Source organism: Microtus pennsylvanicus, chromosome 13 (assembly GCF_037038515.1).
Source record: "Microtus pennsylvanicus isolate mMicPen1 chromosome 13, mMicPen1.hap1, whole genome shotgun sequence".
In the NCBI taxonomy this organism is placed as follows: Eukaryota; Metazoa; Chordata; class Mammalia; order Rodentia; family Cricetidae; genus Microtus; species Microtus pennsylvanicus.
In genome coordinates, this window is record NC_134591.1 from 57,942,263 (window position 1) to 57,964,657 (window position 22,395).

General features: G+C 49.2%; 2 protein-coding genes across 5 annotated transcripts in view; both read left to right on the forward strand.

The window, feature by feature from the left end:
* Positions 1–1,513: 1,513 nt before the first annotated feature.
* On the forward strand, positions 1,514–4,297 carry Lsm10 (LSM10, U7 small nuclear RNA associated). 4 transcript variants are annotated; one of them, XM_075946147.1, is made up of 2 exons: positions 1,514–1,552; positions 3,541–4,297. In XM_075946147.1, exon 2 carries the CDS (start codon positions 3,565–3,567, stop codon positions 3,931–3,933), a length of 369 nt encoding a protein of 122 aa, XP_075802262.1. In that variant the 5' UTR covers positions 1,514–1,552; positions 3,541–3,564; the 3' UTR covers positions 3,934–4,297. The 4 variants fall into 4 exon arrangements, with proteins under 4 accessions (XP_075802262.1, XP_075802261.1, XP_075802260.1 ...); XM_075946146.1 differs by having other exon boundaries at positions 1,534–1,621; XM_075946145.1 differs by lacking the exon at positions 1,514–1,552 and adding an exon at positions 1,560–2,383.
* A 6,318-nt stretch (positions 4,298–10,615) lies between these two features.
* Stk40 (serine/threonine kinase 40) overlaps positions 10,616–22,395 on the forward strand; it is a 38,841-nt gene continuing 27,061 nt past the window's right edge. Inside the window, exon 1 of the mRNA XM_075945013.1 lies at positions 10,616–10,753. The gene's annotated coding sequence lies outside the window, so the exon portion shown is untranslated. The remainder of the gene's footprint in view (positions 10,754–22,395) is intronic.

Genomic DNA, 22,395 nt, shown 5'->3' on the forward strand with positions numbered 1-22,395 from the left:
GCCTGTCCTGGAACTCCCTTTGTAGACCAGGCTGGCCTCGAACTCACAGAGATCCACCTGCCTCTGCCTCCCGAGTGCTGGGATTAAAGGCGTGCACCACCACCGCCCGGCTATAATTCACTTAAAAAAATTATTTATAACCTTATTTTACATGCATTGGTGTGAGGGTGTCAGGTCCCCCTAGAACTGGAGTTATAGACAGTTGTGAGCTGCCATGTGGGTGCTGCAAATTGAACCCGGGTCCTCTGGAAGAGCAGCCAGCGCTTTTAACTGCTGAGCCATCTCTCCAGCCTCAATAATTCACTTTTAAAAAACAGTTATTTTCCAGTCAAGAGTGGTCCCAAGCACTTGGGAGGCAGATCTTTGTGAGTTCAAAGCCAGCCTAGTCTATAGAATAAATTCCAGAGCAGCCAGGACTATATAGAGAGACCCTGTTTCAAACAAGAAAAGCACCCACTGGTCTCGCAGAAAATTTGAGTTGGGTTCCCAGTACTCACATCCATTAAGTTACTTACAACAAGCTCACGATAACTCCAGATCCAGGGGATCAGACACCCTCTTCTGGCCCCTGTGGCCAACTCTCTCTCTCTCCAAATAAAGATGTTATTTTTAGGAACTGGAGAGATGACTCAGCTGCTAAGAGACCTTAGTTCAGTTCCCAGCACCCATATCAGGTGGCACACAGCCCCCTCTGGCTGCAGTTCCGGGGGAATTGATGCCTTCTTCTGAACTCTGCGGGCAGTCACCTCTGACACATGGCATACCTTCAGATACACACACACATTGGTAAATTAAAGTTAAAATAAATCAACTGGGCAGTGGTGGTGCATGCTTTTAATCCCAGCACTCAGGAGGAAGAGGCAGGCTGATCTTGGTGAGTTCTAGGCCACATTAATTTATAGAGAGTTCCAGGAAAGCCAAGGATACACAAAGAAACTTTGTCTAGAAAAACAAAACAAAATGAAAATAAACAACGAAAATGTAAAAATTAGACCTTACTAGATTTTATTTTTAATTGTTAATTAGCTACAGGCAGTTGTGAGATGGTTCAAACTTAGGCCATATGTAATAGTAAAAGCTCTCAATTGCCAGAATTTAGTAGCTAAACAATTTTCCATAGCCTAGAGTTTTTCTTTTTGAGACAAGGTCTAGCTATGTATCCCTTGGTGTTCTGGAACTCTCTATGTAGACCAGACTGGCCTCGAACCCACAGAAATTCACCTGCCTCTGCCTCCGGAGTTGTTGGAATCACGGAGTGCGGCACCACGCCCGGCCACATTCCCGCAATTTTAGTCAGGTGAAGAAAATTTATCTTTTTTTTTTTCCGATTATTTTCTTAAGAATGCTCTCTTCCACTCAACGTCTTCAGTTCAGCAAGTCATTAAGAGCCACAAGTCCAAACCCCCAACCTGCAAGGAAGGAAAAACCAAAGACGGAGGAGTGGGTAGGGCGTACGGCGCGCGGCCTCCTGGGACTTGTAGTCCGCGGCCTGCGAGGCGCACGCTCTGACGTGCTGGGGCTCCCGCGGTTGCCATGGCTTCTCTGAGCCGAGGTGGGTGGCGCAGCTAGACGCGGGCGGGCTTTGGTGGCGTCGCGCGCGGAAGGCGGAAGACATCACGCGGTGGGTCAAGCGGTCTACTGTGGAGACCAGGGCGCGCTGGGACCCGGGCGGCCTCTTCCCCTGGGGCAGTGGCTGCGGACTCTTCTTCCCACACTCCTTACTCGCGGTGAGGAGAGGGGCGCGCTCGGCACCCTGGTTTCCCGGGTGGAACTAAGAAGCTTGACTTCCCGTGGCCAGCCCCAGGCCTTCTGTTCTGGAAGTGGCAGAGCCGGAGTTAAAGCCTGGACCTGCCTGGAAGTCTCAAAGACTGTTCTTTTGGATTTTGTTTAAGGCATTTTGGTCTGGAATTCGGAGGTCCACCAGTCCTGAGTGCTGGGATTAAGAATATGCGTTTTAGTTAGGTTTAACCTGTTTTGTCTTGAAACCCTGTGGCATTCCATAGTCGAGGTTAACCTGGAGCTCACGGTGTAGTCCAGGCCGGCTTGGAACTTGGGGTGTTCCCACTGCTTCAGCGTTTAGAGTGACAGTATTACAAGTGTGTGCCACCATGCTTGGCTAGATTACGTATTAGCAGGTACCTGACTGTAGTGATAGTTCATTTGTATTTTAATAAAGCTTGCCTGAAGTTCAGACCAGGCAGTGGTGATGCACGCCTTAAATCCCAGTAGCCACACTAGTTTGCCATAGAAACCTGGCGATAGTGGTGCATATCTTTAATCCCAGCCCTGGAGAGGAATATAAAAACGGGAGGAGACAGCTCTCACACACAGTCTTATTCTGAGATTCCTGGAGGCAGGATCGCCATTTCGGACTGAGGTAGAGGTAAGAGCCAGTGGCTGGCTATTTTACTTTTCAGATTTTCAGATTGAACCCCAGTTTCTGTCTCTGGGTTTTTAGTAACAGTGCTACACCTGGCAGAAGGACATACGTAAACTGCAATTTACAGAGTGGTTCTCAAGCTCATCAGCACATTAGCATTATCTGGGGAACTTTTAAAAAACAGCATAGGGCTGGAGAGATGGCTCAGAGGTTAAGAGCATTGCCTGCTCTTCCAAAGGTCCTGAGTTCAATTCCCAGCAACCACATGGTGGCTCACAACCATCTGTAGTCTGATGCCCTCTTCTGGCCTGCAGGCATACACACAGACAGAATACTATATACATAATAAAATAAATACTTTAAAAAAAAACAGTATAAATCAGGCATAATGGAGTAAGCTTTTAACCCAGCACTGTAGAGGCAGAGGCAGGAGCATCTCGTTGAGTTCCAGGCCAACCTGGTCTACAGAGTGAGTTCCAGGAAACCAGGACTATGTAGAGAGATCCAGCCTCAAAATAATTTCAAAATAGGATACCCTAAACCAGTTAGTGCTGGCACACACCTTTAATCCCAGCACTTGGGAGGCAAGAGGCAGAGGCAGGTAGATCTGAGTGAGTTCGAGGCCAGCCTAGTCTACAAAGTGAGTTCCAGGACAGCCAGAGCTACACACAGAAACCCTGTCTCAAAAAAAAAACAAAACAAAAAAAAAAACCCAAAAAGCAAAAAAGGATACCTTGCAGGTGTGGTGGTACACACCTTGAATCCCAGCACTTGTGAGGGAGAGGCAGGTGGATCTTTGTGAGTTCCAGGCCAGACTGGTTTAGATAGCAAATTCCAGGCTAGTCAGGGCTATATAGTGACACCTTGTCTAAACGGCTACGAAGACACACACCTTTAATCCCAGTGCTGGGTCGCATCTCTATAGATTGAGTTCCAGAAAGCCAGAGCTGCACAGAGAAACCTTGTCTTGAAACAAACAACAAAACAAAAACCCTTGGCCTCTCCTTCCCAAACAAATGAATCTAGATCTCTGTGTGGGATATGGAGGCCAGGCAAGAATTTTCACAGGTGATTCCAGTTCACAGTGAGGCCTCTGGACTCCCAGTGTGGAGTTTAAGGCATGACCAAGGTGACTTCAATCTATGTGTTCCTGTCCACAGTGAGCAGCCAACCGATGTGGAACGATGGCACTGAGCCACTCCGTGAAGGAGCGAACCATCTCTGAGAATAGCCTGGTCATCCTGTTGCAGGGCCTCCAGGGCCATATCACCACCGTGGACCTCCGGGATGAGAGTTCTGCCCGAGGACGAATCGACAATGTTGATGCTTTCATGAACATCCGCCTGGCCAATGTCACCTACACCGACCGCTGGGGACATCAGGTTGAGCTGGATGACCTCTTCGTGACAGGTCGTAATGTCCGATACGTCCATATCCCAGATGATGTGAACATCACTGCCACCATCGAGCAGCAACTGCAGATCATCCACCGCGTGCGCAACTTTGGTGGCAAGGGTCAAGGTCGGCGAGAGTTTCCCTCCAAAAGGCAGTGAGGCTGTGTCCTCACTGAACTTCCAGCACCACCTCAGGGTCCTTAAGTGTTCTGAGCCAACCCCCTGCCGTCCTTCCCTACCAGTGACCTGGTGTCTACGAGACACCTGTCACAGCTGCCTTTCATAGGGTTCCACTTTGCAGACACACTCTGGGACCCAGAATTCCTTCTGTCTGTGGCCTTGGGGTAGGTGACAATCCCTCTTTTTGATCCTTTGCATCTGGAATCTCCATTTATGGATTGACCGCGTCTATCAAGGAGCAATCAACTCTGCCACGAGGATTATTGTGTTTGGAGTGAATCACCTCTACCTCCCCTCTTCTCTTGGCATTTGTTTCTTTTCTCATAAAACCAAACTTACATAAGTCTGTGCCTGATGCTGCCTGGTGTCTGCCGGGCTCTTGTGGCTCTTGTGTAGTAGCAGGGTGCAGGTTCCAAGCTAGGGAGCACACCAGGTTTACCTAGGATGTGGCCCAAGCAGTAGGAGCCTAGGTTCCCCCAGGTATCATGATGGAATCTAACAGGAATGCCCGTGTACCTTCAGGTACAAGTGGCCCTTCGGGGAGAGTCCCTGAGGAGCAGGTTGTCACTGCTGTTTCCTGAAGCTGAGTATCGTATCCTGGGCCCTCTCTCCTCAGGCTGGAGAATTCATCTTACAAGAAACTGGTCCCAGCCAGACATAGTGGATTACAGGTATGATCCTGGCTCTCAGGAGGCTAAGGCAGGATGACGAGCCTGAGCTAAGACAGAAATCCTGTCTCAAGAAACAAAAACAGACCAGTTGTGGTGGTGCATGCTGGTAGGATTTTCTGAAGAGGCTGAGGCAAGAAGATCACAGAGTTTGAGGCCAGCCTTGGTTACACATCTTTTGTTTGTTTGTTTTCTGAGACACATGGTTTCTCTGTAGCTTTGGAGCCTGTCCTGGAACTCCCTCTGTAGACCAGGCTGGCCTTGAACTCACAGAAATCACCTGCCTCTGCCTCCCAAGTGCTGGAATTAAAAGCGCTAGCCACCACTGCCCTTAAACATTTCAGCCGGCAGGTAGTGGTGCACCCTTTTAATCTCAGTACATTGTGGCAGAAGCAGGCAGATCTCCTTGAATTTGAGGTCAGCCTGATCTGTTGAGTGAGCTGCTCCAGGGCCAGTGCTATACAACACACAGAAACCCTGTCTCAAAAAACAAACAAACAAACAAAAAACCTTAACAAATAAAAAATTCAAGGAGAAAGAAAATGGTCTAAGGAAGTAAAACAAAAAGGGAGCGAAAACTGCCAGTGCCAAGATCTGTAGGTAGGAAAGCTTGGGGGCGAATAGCGGTTCTGTGTGCCCACGATGAGAAGGGCTGGTTGGCAGAGCAGTGAGACATGGGTAAATGACCTGAGGCTGTGGGCAAGGAAGGCCGATTACAGCTGATCACAGTTTTCCTTGAGAGGAGGCCTTGCTGGAGGTTGAACCTAGGACCTGGCTCCAAAAAAAAAAAAAGGTAGAATTTGTTTCCTTTAACTCACTCTACCTTCTCTTTTGCCCACCTCAGAGACTTTACCAATTCCTTATTTTCTTTATTTGGACCGTAAGGACTTCCCAGTCTCATTTGTTGTCATCTAATTAGCATCCCATCTACTGAGCTTCTGTGGTTGATTCAACCTTCAAAGGTTGCAGCTCCCTGACCAGAAGACCCCTTTCATCATTCACTCTTGACTCGAATGTTTTTTATTTTATTTTTTGTTTTGTTTTTGTGTAAATAAAAAGCAGAAATGATTTTTTTTTTTCAAGACAGGGTTTCTCTGTAGCTTTGGAGCCTGTCCTGGAACTAGCTCTTGTAGACCAGGCTGGTCTCGAACTCACAGAGATCTGCCTGTCTCTGCCTCCCGAGTGCTGGGATTAAAGGTGTGCATCGTCTCATGCTGCTCAGCGTTTTTTCCCCATGTGTGTATGAGTGTTGTGCCTCCATGTATGTACAGGACTCCCTGTGTGTCCTGGTGTCCTTAGAGGTCAGAAGGTGGTACTGGCCACCCTGGAGCTGGAATTATAGATAGCCGTTATCCATCATGTAGGCACTGGGGACTGAATCTGGGTCCTATGCAAGAACAACCAATGCAGAGGCAGGCGGGTCTCTGAGTTCAAGGCCAGCCTGGTCTACGAAGCGAGTTTCAGGACAGGCTCCAAAGCTACAGAGAAACCCTGCCTCGAAAAACCGAAAGAAAAAAAAAACAACCAATGCTCTTAACTGCTGAGCTGTCCCTCCAGCAGAATGTTTTTCTTTGTTATGTTTTCTTTTTCTGAGGTGGTTTGTGTAGCCCTGACTCTTCTGGACCTCGCTCTGCAGACCAGGCTGGCCTAAAACGCAGAGGTCTGCCTGGCCCCTTTCTTTTAAAGATAGTTTCTCTACATAGCCTTCACTGGCCTGGAATTCCTGCCTACCAGACTGGCCTCCAGATCAGTGCTTCTGCCTCTGAAGTGCTGGGATTAAAGATAATCACCACACCCACCACTGTTAGATATTTTTTGTTTTTTTTGAGATACAGTATCAAGCATCCTTCCTGTTCTACCTCCCAAGTTCTGGGATTGTTGGAGTGCACCACTGCAGCCAGCTTCTCAGGTTCTTTTTTGCTCTCCTCAGGTCCCATAAGACTCAAGAAATTCTTGGATCTTAGATCAGTTAGGTTAGCTGCAGCTCACAGCTCCAGAGCTACATCTCTCTGGAGGGTCTTGTTGCCTCACAGAGGGAAATGTGCTAGCTCCTGTCTCCTAGCTCCTAGCACTTCCGAGGCCCAGCTGCACTCTGGCGCAACCCCCCCCCCCCCCACACACACACCAATTTCAGACTCCCGTCCACCTTTCCCATGGTTTTCTAAATTTGTTTCTGCATAGAAATTCTTTCCATTCCTACTTGAAGGCTGGGCTTTTGGAATTCAGAAACTATAAAAATAGTCTCTGTATTCTGTTGTCTCTTCTATTCCCCGAGGTAACAAACGGAGACTGACCTAGTAGTGAACAAGGGATCCAGGATCACCAAGGAAAGGATAGCAGTGTGTTTCAAGATGGCATTTGCTCAAGCCTTCACATCCACCCTTCCTGCAGCCAAGGTGGGGGTCCCATTAAGACAGAATCCCCAAGAACTCTGATGCTCAAACAGCATTTTTCATAGCCATTTCCTCTCATTCTTGGAGAGAATTGGGGGGCTGCTGCTTGCAGGGAGGGGCCATTGAAGCTCAGCTAGATGGGCATGTAGCTTACAACTTAGCTCATGATGGGTGGTGGTTGCTCATGTCTTTAATCCCAGCACTTAGGAGGCAGAGACAGGCAGATCTCAGTGAGTTCCAGGCCAGCCTGGTCTACAAAGCGAGTTTCAGGAGAAAAACACAGAGAAACCCTGTCTCGAAAAGCCCCTCCCACCAAATAAAAGTTGGCTTGTGCCTGAGACATACAGGGGACAGTGATATTTCCATGTCTCAGCATGGCTGAGAAGATGGGACTTAAGTCAGTCCAGTGAGCTCTAGTCAGGCAATCCTGACTGAAGGACTGACAAGGGTGGTAATGAAGCCTTTGAAATTCTCATTAATGTTCCAGAAGGAGGGCTGGAGAGATGGCTCAGTGGTTAAGAGCATTGCTTGCTCTTCCAAAGGTCCTGAGTTCAATTCCTGGCAACCACATGGTGGCTCACAACCATCTGTAATGATGCTGTGCCCTCTTCTGGTCTGTAGATATATACACAGAATATTGTATACATAATAAATATTTTTAAAAATGTTCCAGAAGCCTGGCAGTGGTGGCGCACGCCTTTAATCCCAGCACTCGGGAGGCAGAGGCAGGCGGATCTCTGTGAGTTCGAGGCCAGCCTGGTCTACAAGAGCTAGTGCCAGGACAGGCTCCAAAGCTACTGAGAAACCCTGTCTCGAAAAACAAAACAAAACAAAATGTTCCAGAAGGACCCAGAGACAGAACAGTGAAGAGTGACAAAGGTTTCAGGTCTGCAAGGGGGTAGGGTTATACTGACAGCAAGGTGGGCATGCTCACCCATCTGCTAGTTCTAACCACAGGCTTAATGACCAGGATGTAAGGCTGTTAGTAACCAGCTAGGCATGGTGGCACGTGCCTTTGGTCCTAGTGCTCAGAGGCAGAGGCAGGTGGGTTTTGAGTTCAAGGCCAGTCTGGTCTGCCTACACAGTGAGTTGTAGGCCTGGAATACATAGTAAGACTTCAAAGTTGGGGGGGAGGCGGGGGGGTGTTATCAATGAAAAGGATAAAAATGACCTTTGGACCTCTCAAGACACTGGGATTCTGTGCCAGGTTTGCAGCAGTACTAGGAATGGGACTTGGAGCTTCCTGCATGCCAAGGCCAATATTGTACCGCCTGGGCTACATCTCCAGCCACCCAGTACTCATGACAGTCTATTGTTCACCTACCCTGTGACTGGACACTTAAAACTTGACATCTGCACAGAAGTTGCACAGGATCTGGAGGTGCAGGCCTGTAATCCAGACTGATGGGCAAACTGAGGCAGGTTACAAGTTCAAGGCCAGCTAGTACTATAGACTGAGTGGGGAGCCAGCCTGAGCAACTTAATAAGACGTTGTCTCAAACAAAAGTACCGGGGAGAGAAAGATCAGGGGTGAAGTATATGCCTACCATAGAAGAGGCAATAGGGTCAATCCCAAGCACCAGAAATGCAAACCCCAAACCACCAAACCTGGCCATACTCGGGCCTTGGAACTTGGACACAGAGAAGAGCTGGGGTTCTGAAGCCTGAAGAAGCTCCTGGGGGTGAGGTCTTCTGGTCCCCCTCCTCCTGTGATAGTCCAATCTGCCTATACCTTGTCAAGAAGCCATTCTGAGCTGTTATGACAAGTGTCACTGTGTTATGGCAGCACCATCTGCCAGCGTGCTGGAGTCGAAGAGCCAGCAGGAGACTGTCACCATGCTTGTCTGTCCCAGAGATCCTTCCGTTGGTGTCCTGATGACAGGTTGGTTGTTGTTGTTGTTTTTTTTTTTTAAATCTCCTCTGGCTGGCACATTTAGTTTCTATTCCTTACTTACCCTCTTTTCCCCTCCTCTGTTTGTTAAAAATACTATATTTTCAACCAGCTGAGAGTCTACAGGGAGTGGGGACAGTGGTGTCAGCACCTAGTGATTCATCTTACAGATAATTAGAGAGCCGGGAAACCCAAGGCTCATGCCTGTCAGAGTCAGGGCTTCCGAATCCTTAAGTCAGAGAGAGGAGCAAAGTGGGCCTGGCTTTCTGGATTCCTGCCTTTGGGTCACGCGCATCACCGAGGCTCCCTAACTGAGATCAGTGGGCATTTCCAGGGTGTGGTGAGCTGGCTCTGAGACTCCTCGGGTCCTCACTGAGATGGTGTGAAGTGTTCTCTCCATTTGTACCAGGCAGGATTTGCACTTAGTTACCTAACTTGTAAATGACCCAACAGGAAGGGGATTCAAACCCTAGCCTCTCGGAATCCACGGAATCCACCAAACTTTCTCCAAACCACAGCCCAACCAGTACCGGTGGAGTGTCTTTGCAAAGGTTACTCCCCTCTCTGAGCACTAGCTTCAGCAACTGTAAGCAGGTCTCTAAAGTGCTTCATTTTGCAGAAGAAACATCCTTGGGAGATGCTATGATTACTATTGTTATTTAGCCTTCAAAGGGACTAAGAAAAGAATGCTGCCTGGGACAGCTAGACTTGATTAAGACCAGCCTCCACGCCCCTGCAACACCTTGCGAGATGACAAATGCTCGCTTACCCCTAGCAGTGCATAGGCGTGGCCACGTATGTCTACTCGTGGATTCAGAATGACCCAGGGGAGGGGAGGAGAGGAAAAAACTGAGAGAGTCATCAAGCACCCCTGTTAACTCCGAGACAAAGGAGTGGGACTATGGCCGCTGGTATTGCTGCCACCGAGCCCTTCTGGCTGCTTCTACGTGAGAGTGGAGGGAAGCCAGGCTTTCCGAGGGCCCCCAGTGAGTCACCAGACTGATGCAATCCCTTTAAAGGGCTCATCTGCTGGTGCAAGAAGCTGATTCATGGAGGGCGTGGTTGCTGGAGGAGGAAAAAGGGACAGAAACTGGCAGGAGGGGGTGAAGTAGATTGCCCGCTGAGATCGATCATTGGAACTTTTCACAGTAACCCCACACACACACCCGAAAAAGACTCTAGGGATGCCCAGGGTGAACTTGGCCACCCTCGGGGTTTCTAAAGAGCCTAAAGTGAAATGAATTGTGAGCGTAGCGACAGCAATTCCTGTCTTCTCTTGAACCCAACCTAAGCGCTTTCCGCACAGATCTCCAGAAGCCGTGAAAGGGGGAATCAAGGAAATGCCGCTTTTCTAATGAAAGCAGTAGAGTTGACGGCCCCCAAGCACAGAAAAGCAAGCAGAGGGTCGGCAAGCTTCTGCAGTGCCAAGGCTGGGAGGAGCCTTCGTTCCAGCCCCCGTAGATGTAGATTAGCGGTAAGTACCGCCTCCTGGCCAATCGTTTTACAGATTTCGACCCAGACTCCACCCAGAACCAATCGGTGATCTTATCTGGGCCTTCAGCCTGAAGGCTTCCGCCCGTCCTCAAGATGGCGCCCCAACCCCAGACTCAGGCGAGGGGGCGGGGGGTGGGGCCGCGAGACGATGCGTCACTTCCGTTGTCAGGTGGCGGCGCCGCAGCCATGGAGGGAGGCGGCGGCGGCAGCGGCGGCACGGGTAGCTGCGCTGGGAGGCGGCGGTGAGTGGCTCCCACGCCCCCGGCCCGGCCCCGGCCACCGGGACGGAGCGCCGAGCAGCCCCGGCTCCGGGCTGCGGACTATGGGCGAGCAGCGCTGAACCCCCGGGAAAGGTGAGTCCGGGGTCCCGGGACGCGGAGCCGGGTGGGGGCTGAGTGCTGGCGGGGCGGGCCTCAGTGACCGTGGCGTAGGGACCCCGGTGACAGTCCGAAGCTGTCCAGCGCCACAAAAATGGCACTAGCGAATGCTCCCTCCGCCGTCGGGGGTCTGTCCTTCCCGGCGGCGGAGGCGGCGGCCGTCGGGAGCCTGGGTCTTCGCCGCAGCCCTGGGGAGTGGGCATTGCCCGTCTTGCCCAGACCCACTCAGCCTGTCACTGAAGCAGCCGGCGTTTGATCCATGCTGAGTTTTCCCCTAAAGAGACCCCCGTCCTTGCCATGCTTCTCTTCTGACCTAGAGAGTAACTTGAAAGTTAGGACGAGTCCCCTGGGAAAGCCAGCCAAGGCTTTCCTCCTGGAGCCCTCACCCGTTGGCACCGACACCATCGCTGCTGGGGAATTTTCACATCCTGGGCGGCGTTCAGGTGCGAGTCACAGCTACCTGCTTGCCAGATCCACGTTGGGCCGGTCTTCACAGTGGGAGAGCTTGCTGTGGTCAGTGTTTCACCTGCCGTCCTGGTCAGGCCCGCCCATTCCTACGCTGTTTGGCCCCACCTTTCAACATTGGGTCGGAGCTTTCGGATTCCCGGTGGCTTCTCTGTCCACCCCCACCCCCCAGGTTGTTGGCGGAAGGAAGAGATGACAGCCGCCTTCAGTGGCAGGATAGACTTTGCTCTGTTTTAAGTCACCGAAGGAAACCGGTTGGCTTTGCTGGTTTTGAGAATCATTGAGGAAGAGGGTAGTCATGCTGGGCTGGGCACCTTTCCCTCTTGGCTGAGTAGTTTTGCATGAGATAAGGAAGAGCAAAATCGTCGAGCCCAGCGAGTTCTTATTTGTAAACAGTGCTGGGAGTTTGTTCCTTCTGCCCTCTTTAAGGGCCCTGTTACTGTCAGTTTTTGTAGATCAGACCTAGACCTGCCAGAGATAGTCTGCATGCATGCATTCATTCATTCATTCTTCACATAACAAAAGGATCTTACCTGCCAAGGCAAGCGCTTTATTGGTAGGTTTTGGAACCATACTTCCTAAATTCTGTAATTAAAGGTATGCACCACCATGCCCCTCGCTCCCTAAGTTCAAATTCTGGTGCAGCAGCTTTCTGGCTGTGTGACCTTGGACCATTTGTGTCTGTGTCCTGATTTGGAAACACCAGGGGTGGTAAAGACTTGTTGTGGAGAGTTAGCACACAATAAAGAGATTCTTATCTGTACTAGTTCACTGTCTAGTGAGAGGAAACTGACCTGCAGGCAGATAGTTGAAATGTGATCTACTCAAACAACAGGAACTGAATGCTGAGGGGACCCTGTAAGGGAAGCTGCTAGCACAGTCTGGGATGCGGAAGCATGAGTGGAGGGGTACCCTAGGAAGAGAATGGTGACAGGAGTCCAGTCTAGAAGGATGGCGGGGGTGGGGTGGGAGGGTCTAACCAGGTGAGAATAAAGGGGAAGACCTCTGTGGAGAGAAGTACAGAGAGCCAGAGAGAGGCAGAAAACCTGAGTTTAGTATACTGGTGTGGAGGCTGACGAAGTACACAGTGAAGCAGAACAGGCTGATGAGGAAACGAACATCCCATTGATAATCTGAGACGTCGTGCCCAGTGCAGTGAGAGGCTTGTAGAAAGCTTTCAGCCGCGTGACATCACTAGACCCATGCTTTAGATAGCTTTCTCTGTGCAAGAGAGGCGAAGAGCTGAAGGAGGTGAAAGAGCTGGGGCCTCATCAGGACCATCACGCTTTTCCAGAAGGAGAGATGGTATAGGAATAATGGATCTCTGTTGAGGAGATACCATTTGCAACTAGTGCCAGGTGGCTGACCCTTGGCAGTACCTGTCACATGCGCCCTTATCTCTCTCTGAGATGTCAGGCTGCCTAAGCAGCTTCAAGGTAGGGCTTCCCTTCCAGAAGGCCAGTTGTAACAGGTGTTACATTTCTGCTCTTGTGCCTTTAATGAATAAGACAATAAGCTGTAGAGGTTAAGAGCTTGTTTGGCTCAAATAGATCTAGTTTTAATCCCAGCCCTGTTAGCCACTATGGGCTCCATAATTCTACATAGTGAGCTCTCAGGACTGTCCTGCAGGGTTGTGAGAGCACTGGATTGTATTGTAGTCTTTCTGAAAAGAAAAAGGGACTTGACCAGGCTATATAAGAGAATGCATATTCAGCTCTTTCCTAAAACCTTTTTTAAGAAAGTAGAGGCAGAGGCAGGTAGATCTCTTTGAGTTTGTGTCCAGCCTGCTCTATATGATGAGTTCTAAGACAGTTAAGGCTACATAAAGAGACCCTGTCGTGCCAGGCAATGCTAGTGCATACATTTAATCCCAGCACTTGGAGGCACAGGCAGGTGGATCTCTGAATTCAAGACCAGCATAGTCTACAGAGTGAGTTCCAGGCCAGCCAGGGCTGTACAGAGGAACCCTGTCTCAAAAACCTGAGGTGGAGCCAGGCGGTGGTGGCGCACGCCTTTAATCCCAGGCAGAGACAGGTGGATCTCTGTGAGTTTGAGGCCAGCCTGGTCTACAAGAGCTAGTTCCAGGACAGGAACCAAAATCTACGAGAAACCCTGTCTCGAAAATCCAAAAAAACGGGCTGGAGAGATGGCTCAGCGGTTAAGAGCATTGCTTGCTCTTTCAAAGGTCCTGAGTTCAATTTCCAGCAACCACATGGTGGCTCACAACCATCTGTAATGAGGTCTGGTGCCCTCTTCTGGCCTGCAGGCATACACACAGACAGAATATTGTATACACAATAAATAAATAAATTAAATAAATAAAATTAAAAAAAAACAAAAAAAAAGAAAATCCAAAAAAACAAAACAAACAAACAACAACAACAACAAAAAACCCTGAGGTGGACTCTGTCTTAACCCTACCCCACCCCCCAGAAAAGCAGAACTGCTGAGAAATAATAGTGTTTTATTTTGACCTTTTGAGACAGGGTCTCTCAGTGTAGCCTAGGCTACCTTCAAGTTTGGTTGATCCTCCTGCACCTGCCTCCCTAGTGCTGGGTACTTACTTGTACCTCCAGCCCGGTGATAAATAGTTGTTTGTTTGTTTTTCCAGATAGACCTTCTCTGTGTAGACTTGACTGTCCTGAAACAGTAGACTAGACTGGCCTTGAACTGACAGAGATCCTCCTGCCTCTGCCTCCCCAGTGCTGAGATTAAAGGTTTGTGCTGCCACCACCCAATGGCAAATAGCATTTTAAAGTATGACCTGGAGAAAATACATGCCAAGTTCTCTGGAGTCCCCGCCAATGAGCCTGGTCTGTCTAGAGCCTGAGTTAGCATCATCAGGAAGCGTCACACTTGATGTCTGTGCGCTGTGTAAGGTGTGTGTATGGGGGTTCAAAGTAGAGAGTTTCTGCTGTACACCTGTGGTTCCCCTCATGTGACTGTCATGTGCTGGGCATAGGGGCAAGGAAGAGGAGAGAAGGACAGATTGTGCTCTAGAGGAGAATTGTCCAGTGGAACAGGCACCTGATCCATTGGTACTTGCATGGACAGGTGCTGGGAGTCGTTCCCAGAAGTCTGTGCAGTATGAAGTACAATTCAAGGGAACAGAAGGAACAACTTGTTTGGGGATGAGGATATTGAGTAGAAGTTTGGAGAGCCCTGAGAACTTTGAGGAGTGGTTCTGTGTAGCACTCAAGGCAGTGGAAGCAATGTGACACAGGTGGTGTGTGTGTCTGTCTGTCTGTCTGTAAGTGTATGGCAGTTTAGGTGCCACAGGGGTTCCATCACTGGAGGTAACGGGACTTGGCTACAGGACATGCTGGAGAGATAAACTGGAGAGGTAGGCTCAAGCAAGATGCTCAAGCATTATTATCCTGTTGGTGTCTGCGTGGGAGACACATTTAAACCTTCATCTCCCGAAGAGCCCTCTGGCTTCAAAAGAACAATGAACTGGGGCTGGGGAGAGTGAGTGCTGCAGTAATCACAGGCAGGGTAGTGGGGGCTTGGAGCAGGGCAAGCTGAGGAGGGGAGATGGCCATGAGTTCAAGGCCAGCTATGTGGCAACGGTCTCAAAAAAGATAAAACTGGGCAGGGCGATGGCGGCGCATGCCTTTGATCCCAGCACTCGGGAGGCAGAGGCAGGCGGATCTCTGTGAATTCGAGGCCAGCCTGGTCTACAAGAGCTAGTTCCAGGACAGGAACCAAAATCTACAGAGAAATCCTGTTTCGAAAATCAAAATTAAAAAAAAAAAAAGATAAAACTATGTAGGGAAGTGGGAAGCAGTTGGAGGAGAAGAATCTAATCGGAACATTGTATAAGTCTTTTAAAAATGAAGATTTGGAAAGTCTGAGGATGTGGCTCTGTTGGCAGAGTGCTTGCTCGGCGTACGTGGGGCCCTAGCTCAGTCCCTAGCAGTGTGTGAAGACTGGGTGTTCTGGTGCACACCTGTAAAGCAGCAGTGGGGAGGTAGAGGCAGGAGGCTTCCAAACTGATGATGCTCTGCTACCTAGCAGATCTGAAGCCAGCCTGGGATATACCAGACCCTTTCTAAAAACTGGAAGCGGCCTGAAACAAGAACATTTCTTTTTCCTCCACCACCTGCTCAAGTAAGATTGTAGCCTCACCTCAGGGTGGCCCCGACAGTCCCCTACACGTATCCCAAGATGTGGAATCAAGAACCAAGGGGGAGAGGCTAGTATTGCTGTTTGGTTCCCTTTGTGGGCGCATTCTGTCATTCTAGGACACATCGTGGGCCAGCATGAGTGTAACCTGAGGGCGTGTGTCTGTGGAGGTCAGGGGTGTCAGACCTCCTGGAGGTGGAGTTACGAGCTACCTGATGTGGCTACTATGAACCGGACCCCTGTCCTTTGCAAGAGCAGTAAGTGCTCTTAACCAGTAAGCCATTCTCTAACCCCTGACTTTCTTCATACATATGATTTAGCCCACCCTAAGTATCTGTGGGACAAATGCCTAGAAGGGCTATTGCCTCAAAGAGGCTGCTTCTGTTTCTTTGACAAGGTCCTTCCATAATAGCCCAAGTTGTCCTCAGACTTAACTACATAGCCCAGGCTGGCCTTGAACTCACCACCCTCCTTTCTCAGTTTCCTGAGTACCAAAGCCTTCCTAAACCCCAGCAAGTATGCTATTTCCAGTGAGCAAATAAAGCAGACTATCACTCTCCTGCCTGTGGCAGATATGGGGATAAGCAGGTGGGTGGGAATGTGGATTCCTGGGGCTTGGCTTTCTACAAGCCTAATGACTTCAAGGACACCCCAGTTGTCAGGAAGCACAAACGGAGGTAGCAAGGAGGTTGCAAACATAAGATGGGGCCCTTTCTAAACATGCATATGGACTGCCACCCACCCACAAGAGTGATAGACATAGACTCTTGGTTTTTTCAAGACAGGGTTTCTCTGTGTAGCTTTGGAGCCTGTCCTAGAACTTGTTCTATAGACCAGGCTGGCCTTGAACCCACAGAGATCCGCCTGCCTCTGCCTTCCTAGTTATGGGATTAAAGGTGTGTACCACCACTGTCCAGCTGGAGGTTTGCTGCCCAAGGGTCCTTAAGGAAGAGAGTGGGCTGTCATAGGAGTGAGAATTGGGAAGAGCAGGATTGACTTGCTGGTATAATGAGGCAAGCTACAGAGGCAGCAGTGCTTTTAGGGAGAGGATTACTTGACTCTTGGGGAGACTTGGTCCAACATTCTGTTAGACTTTGGACACCATGGCTGGCACCTTTCAGGTCTGGCCAAAAAAGTCCTGCAACTTTTTTTTTTTTTTTTGGTTTTTCGAGACAGGGTTTCTCTGTGGCTTTGGAGCCTGTCCTGGAACTAGCTCTGTAGACCACGCTGGTCTCGAACTCACAGAGATCCGCCTGCCTCTGCCTCCCGAGTGCTGAGATTAAAGGCGCGCCACCATTGCCCGGCAGTCCTGCAACTTTTGCATTAAGTTTGGTGCCAGCAGCGTCCTGGGTTAGGTGTTCATCTCATGGGCAATGGGTGTGTTTTCTCTTGAAGAAATAGGAAGGAAATCAACAGAATGAGGCTTCCCATCACCAGAGATCCCCTGTTGAGCATCCCGGACACTGAATGGCCTCTGAAGGGCATGGCTTGTTTCTGCTCTACAGAACAGCTGGCTGGGATCAGAGGGATTAAGGCTCTGCCCTGTGTTCAACAACCAGTGAGAATAAAGCTGGGACTTTTCATCCTTCCTTGTGTGACTCTGGAACCCATGATACCCCTTCTCCATCCCTGCCAGGCTCTGGCCCCAGAGAGCATAGTTCACAGAATCTCGGAGTCACCATTTAAGAGCTGGAAGGGACCTTGGTAGGATTGAAACAGTCCCTCTTTTGCTTGAAGAATGGAAATACCACTGCCTCGAGATGAGAGTTCCTCTCTTTCCTCCCTATGGGAAGTAGGTGGGGACACTTCAAACTGTGTTAGCCAGTGTTCAGACCTGGCTTCAGAACCCAGCTCTGTCTCAGGCTAGCCAAATGACCTTGAAGAAGTCCTGCTGGTCCCAGTGTCCTCTCTTGTAAAAGAAACAGCCATCCCTGTACTAAAATGGAACCAGGTTACTGTGGTATCAAGTTTGGCTTAGTGTCTGGCTCCTGGCCAAGGCTGGGGGTGACCCAGTGCTGTCTTCTTAGTGGTCTGTGAGTATCCCTCAGCCTTTAGTACTGTGGAGACCAGGTAGCAAGGAGGAAGTTCCTTATAGGCACATTTGCAAGCTGTCTGAGGGAGCTTAAAACTTACCAAGAATATTGGCCTTGACACTTCTACACTTAGCTCCTAGGACCCCTTGCACATAGCTTCACACACCTGGGGTACTTACGTTCCACCTGCCATCTCAGCGGATGCGGTTACTGCGCTTACAGTTCCAATTGATTCATAAAAATTATTATAGCCAGGGAGGGGTGGCATATGCCTTTAACCCCAGCACTCGGAGGACTGAGGCAGGCAGATCTCTGATTTTTGAGGCTTGCTTTGTCTACAGAGTGAGTTCCAGGACAGCCAGAGCTACATAGAGAATCCCTGTCTTGAAAAAAAAAATAATCATTATAATAAACTATAGGTAAATAATCAAATAATGTGGAAGAATATGAATAAGAAATATAAAAGTTCTCCTTCCCTCCTTGGATTCTTCTAAAAATTTCCTGAGCATATTTAAGGATTTAAGGGTGTTTTTAATTTTTTTAACCAAAAGAGGATTTATGTACATATAGTATTGGCAGTTTAGTTTTTTTGTTGTTGTTTGTTTTGTTTTTCCAGGCAAGGTTTATCTGTGAAACTGTCCTGGCTATCCTGAAACTCACCTGTAGACCAGGCTGGCCTTGAACTCGGAGATCTGCCTGCCTCTGCCTCCCAAGTGCTTTGATTAAAGGTGTGCATTACCATGCCTGGCTTGCAGTTTGTTTTTTGCGGGAATAATGTATCATAGACATTTTTCTCTGCTGGTATGGATTTAGTCTTAAAGGCTGCATAGTATTTCACGCTCTAGCTGGAATGTAGTTAACTATTTTTTTCCTTGGTGGATGGTTAGACCGTTTCCTGTCTGACTCTGGGTATCTTGATTTGTGTATGTGTGTAGTTTGTTTCTTTCCTCTTCTGTAATGAATGCATAGGACCCAAATCGAATTTATCTTTGTGAACTTGTATGCACATATCTAGAGAATAAATCCCTAGAACTATTGGAATTACTCTGCCCAAGGCATGTGAGTTTCCCTTTTGCTGACTCTGGTTTCATACAGAGCATGTCGTTTTCTGAATAGCTGATTTTGGCCGTGGCCTGCGTTGAAGACCCCTCAAGCAATATATACTTGAGTAAGATGTGTGCTCACATTAGTGCCTGGGTGGTGTTCATGGTCCTTGAGATAAGCTTGCTGTGGCTTTTTGGTGGCTCAGAGTACATGGGCTATAATCATGCAGGCAGCCGCACATGCAAGAGCATTTCGTGAAACTTCAAAAATCTAAACTGAGTTGTTCACTGTCGAAGTTAGGTTTTTGTTGTTGTTGGCTTGGTTTTTGTTTTGTTTTTCAATGGGGTCTCATAAAGCCCAGGCTAGTCTGGAAATCACTCAAGTTGAGCTAGAACTTGTGAATCTCCTGCCTCAGTCTCTTAAGTTCTGGGTTACAGGGATATGCGCCACCATGCCTAGTTTCTGTGGCGCTGAGAATCTAGGCATGGCTCTACCAACTGGGCTATATCTTCAGCCCAAAATTGTGAATTTAACTTTTTATAGAGACAGGTTAAAATTTAGTTTATTGGCTCTGATCCAAAGTGCCCTTCTTGCAGGGTGACAGCAGTGATTTTCTTTTCTTTTTTTTTTTTTAATCTGTTGAAGATGGTATACGGGGAAAATTGCTGTATGCGTGCTCAGCCTGGGCTTTCCTGTGTCATTCTGAAAATCTGGGCTAGACATTTTCCTGGTTTCTTATACATCTTGGTTCTGAGAGCAGTTCTGGGGGTGCACCCTTCTTGGGGGTAGGGCCACCCCTCTCCTCCAGAGGAGGAGTCTATGAGCACAGAAACTAGTGTACAGGTCACACAGTGCACCAAAAGGTGACTCTTAGACTTAGCCATCCCTTCTTTGATCTCTTGTTGCCTTCTCTTTGCCTGATTTCTGTTATTCTGGGTGATAATTCTTGAGCTCCATGTGGGACTCCGTGGCAGGCCTGTTCTTGGGTTGAGTCAACCACACAAAGCTGTAACTGATATTTGGAACTAAAGGGCCCCTGAGTCACATGCTGGGATCTTCTTTTCGAGCTAGTGAGTTAAGAGTGGGAGAGCTGTCAGCGACTTGCCCCAATATCCCTTACACATGGCACAAGGTCCTCTGCAGAACCACGGCCCATCACAAATGTCTGCAAGCCAGTGTGCTTGGCTGCCTTTCTGGATGGGAGATACCAGGCCAGCACAGCTCAAGAAAGAGCTATTAAGACTGTCCCTTCCTCTGACACCCACACACACTGACAGATAGATTACTTATTGTCACATCAGCTGCTTCCGGAGGCAGGGAGGGAGGGGTCAGTTGGTGACAGTACTGGCCACAATGTCCTGGATCCCATTCTGGTGGCTTCTAAGAATGATTGCTGGTGAAACCTGCTCTCAGCAGCATCCACAGGGACTGGTGTGCACTGTCTTTCCCCCAGAGGAACCACACAGAGTGCCTGTTTGCCGCCAGTGCACAGCCCTATGGCTTTTCTTCTAAAATTGCTCCAGGCCCACCCTGGCTGGCACCTTGTTCTTCTGGTGGAGCCCTCTGAGGACTCCTGAGGGTTTCAAGTGATTACACCGTCTCCTGGTGTGGGGCTAATTTGTAAAGCCTGCCTCCTGGAGGAGAGACAGCTGGATGCCCAAGCTGCAGAGTGGGGCTTTTAGGCCCCTTCTGGTCCCCAGCCTGCAGTGCTCAACATGACCAAGTGTTGTGAGGAAGGCTGCCCGATGGCAGCGGATGTACTTTGGGGGAGCTGTGCAGGCCCTTTGTGAGCACCCCTCCCACTTCCCCTGGCTGAGTCACTTCCTCTCTGGCGGCAGCAGGTATTCTCCCAGAGGCCCAGAGCGGAGCTCTCTGCGTAGCCCTCACACTAGCAGCCTCCAGGCTGTGCAGTGCAGCCTGTAGAGTGTAGAGGATGATACGGTGGTGTAGTTCCCTGTCACTGGAGTACGTGGATCCTCCTGCATTGCTCTGTTTGGGAATAGTGAAGACGACAGCACATGCATGAGTCTTTGTCATCAGGGACTCCTGGCTGAAGTCAAAGGATTACTAATCCACCTCCCCATCCTCCCCGCCCCCCCAGCATCCAACCAGAGCACAAAGCAAATGGCTTCCAGTGGTTCTTTTGAGATCCTGGGATTCACACCTCCTTCAGCAATGCCTGCCCTTCAGATTCAAAGGGTTATCCCTGAAAGTCTCACTCCAGCCAGAGCAGAGTAGAGAACAGGCCTCTGGAGCTCCTGGCCACCGAGCTGTGGTTTCTCAGTCCTGACAAGCCAGACATTGGCTCTGCAGGGGTAGCTTAGTGGTAAGGAACTTGGCCTAGTATGCATAAGGCCCCAGTTCTGTCCAAGCATTGTAACAAGCAAATAGATGAACTAATGAGAAAGTTGTAAGAATTACAAAGAATCCAGGCAGGGCATTGTAGTGCATGCTTGTAATCCCAGTACTTGGAAGACAGGCAGCAGGAGAATCACAAGACTGAGGTGAGCCTGGTCAACATGTAGAGTAAAACCCTGCATCTGGGGGAAGAGGGAGCCCTAAGAATGGTTCCTTAGTAATTAGGAGGTGCCCTACTAGGACAAGCTTAAAATTCATGTGCCTGGAGAGATTCTCTTCCAGGTCACCTGTGCAGGGATACTTGTCTTTCTCCTGCCAGCCTCAGGATAACATCTGATTTTTTGGATAAAAAAATCTTATGCATGAGGAAACCCGAGGCCCACAAAGAGTAGTAGTAGTTAACCTGCTTAGGGTCACAGAGCTTGTGAGTGATGGCAACTTACCTGGGCCCTGCTTTACGTGACCTCATATGGTCCTGCTCTCCCAACTGACATTTGATTAACTGGTCTGTGGCTTGAAACCCTTGTTCATGGGCTGTGAATTCCTCTTGCCCTCTTGAGTGTAGAGAACAGATTTGTAGGGAAGTTGGCAGTCTTAGGGGTAAAGGGGACAGTTAAAGCAGCAGCAGATTTAGCATTGGAAAACCTGTAATCCTGTCACAACTTGAACACTTTGCCCTTTGGCTTTAGGCAGGTTCTCAGCATCTCAGTTTCTTTCTTTCTTCTCTGTGTAGCTTTGGAGCCTGTCCTGGCACTTGTTCTGTAGACCAGGCTGGCCTTGAACTCACAGAGATCCGCCTGCCTCTGCCTCCCAGTGCTAGGATTAAAGGCGTGCACCACCACTGCCTGGCTTCAGTTTCTCTTTCTAGAAACTGCATGCACCCGTGTGTGTTGGGGAGGATCAGTCAGAATTATGTATTTTCAGCTGCTTTGTAAACTACAAAACTGTTTGCAAAAAATATTTAGTATAGTTAGTGTGAGAATATAGGCCTCCCACTTGGATTCTAAGAGCTCTTGCATCACGGTTGTCTGTCCCTCCCTCATTGCAGGTGTCTGTACACGAGTGGGTCTGAGTCCATGGTTGGAACATCCTCCACTACCTAAACAACCCAGTGAGACCTCGTCCTGCCCGTGCATTTCTGATAGGAGCCTTTTTATTGGTTTGTTGTTAGGAAGGGTCTCACTGTAGCTCAGGCTAGCTTTGCATTCACAGTCACCCGCTTGTCTCAGCCTCACCAGTGCTGAGATACTTGTCTGTCTTATTTTCTCTTTCTTTTGATTTTTTTCTTTATTTTTGGGGGTAGGCAGTTCTCACTATGTGACCCAGTCTGCCCTTGAGCTCTGGCCTCCTGGCTCTGTGAACTGAGTGCTGGGATAAGAGGCATGTGCCACTGCACCCAGTTTGCCATGGGATTTGGTTTTTCCTGGTAGACATTGCCCTGTCTGCCCAGTTCTGTTCCAGTGGATCCCATAACAATCCAGGCCAGGCAGAGGGCAGGGTTGAACCACCTGTGAATCACACTTGGTGCTTCCATATCCAGCTGTCTCTGTCCCCTGTCCTGACATTGGTCTCGGTGCCTTGGAGATGCATGGC